Source organism: Arachis hypogaea, chromosome 19 (genome assembly GCF_003086295.3).
Source record: "Arachis hypogaea cultivar Tifrunner chromosome 19, arahy.Tifrunner.gnm2.J5K5, whole genome shotgun sequence".
NCBI classification, from domain to species: domain Eukaryota; kingdom Viridiplantae; phylum Streptophyta; class Magnoliopsida; order Fabales; family Fabaceae; genus Arachis; species Arachis hypogaea.
Window position 1 is genome coordinate 153,443,422 of NC_092054.1, and position 4,586 is coordinate 153,448,007.

General features: G+C 38.2%; 1 protein-coding gene across 2 annotated transcripts; it reads left to right on the top strand.

Moving 5' to 3' along the window:
- The first annotated feature begins 2,927 nt into the window (after positions 1–2,927).
- Positions 2,928–4,426, top strand: LOC112779620 (uncharacterized). 2 transcript variants are annotated; one of them, XR_011877812.1, is made up of 3 exons: positions 2,928–3,554; positions 3,678–3,817; positions 3,914–4,426. XR_011877812.1 is itself a non-coding variant. In XM_029295380.2 (3 exons), the coding sequence occupies exons 1-3, from the start codon at positions 3,453–3,455 to the stop codon at positions 4,003–4,005; spliced, it is 366 nt and encodes a 121-aa protein (XP_029151213.1). In that variant the 5' UTR covers positions 2,928–3,452; the 3' UTR covers positions 4,006–4,426. The 2 variants fall into 2 exon arrangements, 1 of the variants encoding a protein (XP_029151213.1); XM_029295380.2 differs by having other exon boundaries at positions 3,646–3,817.
- The last annotated feature ends 160 nt before the right edge of the window (positions 4,427–4,586 follow it).

A 4,586-nucleotide genomic window follows, 5' to 3' on the forward strand; every position in this document is an offset into this window, starting at 1 on the left:
TGTTTCTAATAATGAGATCTTTTGTGTTTTGTCTCATAAATCGCGGTGAGATTTTTTGGCAGATGATGAGTTAACTTCATTAAGTCACTATGAAGCTACTGGATTCACACCTGACCATAATAAATGATGGACCTCAAGTGCTGGAGCAGTTCACGACATCTGGGCTTTCTTTATTGAAACCATTTGGCCCATTTCAGCCTTGCTCTCTTAATGTTTTACCAACTGCATTTCATTTTTTAAATTGGGCCCCTTCAATTTTTTCACATCATTTCTTCAAATGGGTTTTCAATTTTTGTCTGTTCTACTTTCTTTAGGCATCTTTTGATTTTTTTTCTCTCTCCTGGTATCAACGTACAAAGGTTACAGCTGTAACTTTCAATGATTTACAAAACATTTTAAAGTTTTCATTTTTACCTACTTCCAAGATGCAGCCTTTACTCTTCTCTTTAAAACTCCTATTTCTTTTGCTTACTTGCTTGTGAGACATATGCATGCTTGTGTTAGTACCAAAAATGCTTTACCTTATGCCATGCTTCTTACAAAAATTTTTCATTATTACAATGTTGATTTTGGGGCTGAAATTGCAAAAGATTGTAACTCATATATCAAAGGGGGTGGTGCAGTCAAGAAAACAGCTCCCAAGCGTCGCCAAACTGATGACAGCACTAATGTTCCCTCTGTTGATGAGGATCCTCTGATTTCCCCTTCCACATCCACTACAATCAAGGTCATGACCCGCATTCTGAAGAATGTGCTTGAAGAATTTATCAATCTGACTGACCTTCTTCTCCATCATGGTGCTGAACGCAAAAGGAATCAAGTCTTGGAGGAGAATGATCTCAAGAAGACCAAAGGAAGGATTCGCATTCTGAGGGACTTTGTGGAGGATGTTGAGGTTAGCCTCACCATATATGACAATGAGGGGGAGGACGATGGAACCTCTGATGAATCCAACTCTGATGCCTAGCTCTTGTTATCTCATATGCGAATATGACTTGTCTTCCTTTTGAACTTGTTTATTTTACTTTCTTTAGGATGACTGTAACTAAATCACTCTGCTACTTGGACTATATGCACCAGCCACTAACAAATTTTGTGCAGGTTTTTCCTTTCCTCCCTTGATGACAAAAGGGGGAGAAAAGAAAAGGAATGTTAGTTTTGGCTTAGGGATTAATAGTAATAGTTAAGAACAATATTTTGATTTATCATGTTTTGTGCTGCTATGATTCATCCTTTGCTGTGCTTAGTGTTAATTGCTCTGTGCTTTCATTACTGTGATATATTATTTGGAAATATTGGTCTTGGCTGTTTTTAAGTTTTGTTCAGGAAAAGATGTAAGCCATGATTAAGGGGGAGTAATGCTAGCATTCAGGGGGAGCAACTCACAATCCGAATGTAATCAAAGGGAAGTGTTCTTAACTCATTTAAATTTGTTATTAATTTCCCTATTTTATCATGTTTGTCATCAAGGGGGAGATTGTTGAGCCTAGTTTGATTTTGGGTTATGTTGTGATGACAAACATTTAATTGGGATGAAAGCCCAATATTGTTTAATATGGGTGCTAGCTAGTGATGCAGGCCCAAATGTCCAAGTCCACATTGTCTTAGTCCTAGACCAGCTAATACTTCAGCAAATGTAAAAGAGCCAAGCTCATTCTCATTGCACCGATCAGCAAAGAATAAAAGGTTATGCATTTGGCAAAAAGAAAAGAAAGACAAGGACATCTGTCAACATCAAGGACAGCTGGGGCTCTAGCAAAGCAACAAGACACAAGGACACCCCACTAACCCAAGGACAATAGCAGAGCAATACTTTGTTGGTGGTTGAGCAAAACACAAATATGCAGAAGCAAGGAGCAGCTCCTCGTATGGCAGAGATCATGGAGCAGGAAGAAAAAGAAGAGCATGCCAAGGAAGAAAACAAAACCAAGGACCACAGAGGTGGTGGACGAGCTCCTCCAGCAGCAAGGGTAGTGGAGCATGATGAAAAATGACAGCTTGCTAGCTGTGCCAGCTCCAACGGGCAGCAAGGAAAAGCAAAGAGGATGAAGCTACAATGAAGCCAAGCTGAAGATATATAACAAGCCTCACTCCAACATTTCAAGTTAAGAAAGAGAGCACACACATTCAGAGCACCATCTCTAACATAGAGCTAGAATCTCTTTCTTCTACTCAAGCTTAATTCTGATTTTTTTGTTATGGCTGTCTTGCGTTATTTTCTGTTTTGAAAAAGGCAATTATGTGAGGATCAAAAGCCAAGAGAGAAAAGGCAAGAGTGATGCAAAATAGCCACTGTTTTTCTGATGTAATCTGGGTTTATGAACTAGGATTAGTTCCCCTTGCCAAGTTGGGTTAGCACTTGGTGAGAATTGAATCTGTGTAGATTCCCCTTCCAAGTTGGGTTAGCACTTTGGGGTTGCTAAGCTTTGGTGAAGAAAGCTTAGGGGGTAGATACTAGTTGAATTAGGGAGTAATTCAATAAGTATTGGTGTATGTAATCTGAGGATTATAGTGGAAATTCTACCATGGTTTGTGGTGGAGACTGGACGTAGGATTCTTGGTACTGAGAATCCGAACCAGGATACATGCTGGCCCCTTTCTCTTCTTCTCTGCTCTTTTAATGTTCTGCGTATGAGATAATTTCAAATAATCTCCTACAACTTAAGCTTCCACTGCAACAGAGTTTGAAACTCTAAATTTTAAGCTAACTTGATTCAACCCCCTTCTCAAGTTCATCTAGAACCATCAAGTCAGTTCTAAAGACGTATTATTGTGAGCTTCTATTTGATAATTCTTTTATGTAAATTTTAAAAACACTTTCTAATTTTCTATAGACTTTACAATTTAAGAATATTATAATATCTCACGTTTTAATATTTTGAGCTGCATGGTTAATAAAAAATTATTTATTATGGTTGTGGATAATATTTAAGTGCCATATCTTGCTAATTGTATTGCAGTATGTGTTCTCTTTTAGACATGGTTTATGATAGCACACTATAGTATCATGTTTTATGAATTATAATCCATGCTGCCAACCCCACCGGCCAGTGAAGGCACAGCAGTTGTTATTCGTCACACTGGGCATGTTCCCCCCACCCCCAAAACAAAAAAACAACAAAACACACACATAAAAGGACTGGTTTGCTTTCTATGTAAAGGGAATAATGAATTCAAATTATTCAAAAATTTTGTAGGGGATATCCTATTCATTGTAAATTATTGGGAATTCTGACTTCGTTACTAGATAATTGCTTTTTTCTTTTCCTTTACTATGCTGATACCAGATTTCAGAAACTTGTTATTTTGTGTGATGTAAATTTCAGCTTTTATCTGAAAGAAAAACTTTTCATCAATCTGTTTCTCTTATGCTTATTTATTTTTTATTTTCCTCCCTGATGAATAAGCTGTTAGGAAGGAAGCTGGAAAGTGGTTGAAGTAGATGCCCGACAATGGGGGACCATATCCATGATTTTGTCAACTCAACTTGGAGATTTTGTTCTTCTTTAGGTGGTTGGATTTCGGGTTTAATATTGAAACCTTGCAAAAAAGTGGTGAGACAAGACATTTTATTTGGAGAAGTTTTTGTTTTTTCTTATTTGCTGTCATTTTAAATTACAATTCCATGATGCTTTTTGAATTCAGGTTGGCATAGTATTTACTAGTTCTCTTTCTAGGTTGGCTGACGGAAAAGACAATTGTTATCCCGAGTTCATGGATGAATGTATATATATTAGCTCATCAGATGATGACCTTGAGGAGATAGAAGATCCAAAGAGGAGTCTCCCTCAATGGGCTACTGCTGAAAGGAATTCAGGTGGTTGATCTGTTCTAGATGCTCCCCTTCAATGGAGTTTCTTTATAAATTAGTAAGCACTTTCATGATATAAGTAATAAGTAATGTTGTGTGCAGATTATGGTGGACGGCCAAGGCACGATAGTTTTTCAAGAGGCGCAAGTACTTCAGGTGCTAGCTCTTCCAATGTTAATAATAATCATTCCTAAATCAAGCTTCGTGCTCAACCTGTATCTAGCAAAAATGGACCGAATCAGAGAGTTGCACGTCGAGAAGAACCTTCATATCATGCACAGAATGGAAACACAAGTCAGTCAACTCAACAGGCTTTCAAGCGGGCTCTTCCTCAAACTATTCATCCATATACATCAAGGGTTCCACCATCTTCGTCGTTTGCACCTGATAGCAGATTAAGTAACTTAAAGGATAACATGAACAATAGTCAGTTTTTTTGATACATATAGGAATCGTCCCCATGGAGTAGGACCTACGATAAGGCCTACAACCGTGGCCCATTTATGAGGGGCAGTGATGAAGATCGCTTCATGCATCAAAATGGTGTGATTAGGGTTCTTCCTCCATCTTTGATGCATGGTAAGTCTGTACCTCCACAGTATGCTAGTTCCAGTGAACCTGCATTCCGCTCTGGTGCAGGTGATGAACGGGCTCCTGGAAGTGATGAGAGACTAATTTATGAGGCCATTATGGAGGTATACACCCTATTTTTTATTGTGTGGTTAATTCCGTTTATTTAAACTGCAGAATGAATTGGGGAACACGGAATTTGTAA

Excerpts from the sequence above, each read along its gene's own strand:
- LOC112779620 (XM_029295380.2), top strand. The coding sequence starts at position 3,453 with ATGGGGGACCATATCCATGATTTTGTCAACTCAACTTGGAGATTTTGT. Across the intron at positions 3,555-3,645 it reads TGAAACCTTGCAAAAAAGTG|GTTGGCATAGTATTTACTAG; the intron begins GTGAGACAAGAC and ends TTTTGAATTCAG. Across the intron at positions 3,818-3,913 it reads TACTGCTGAAAGGAATTCAG|ATTATGGTGGACGGCCAAGG; the intron begins GTGGTTGATCTG and ends TGTTGTGTGCAG.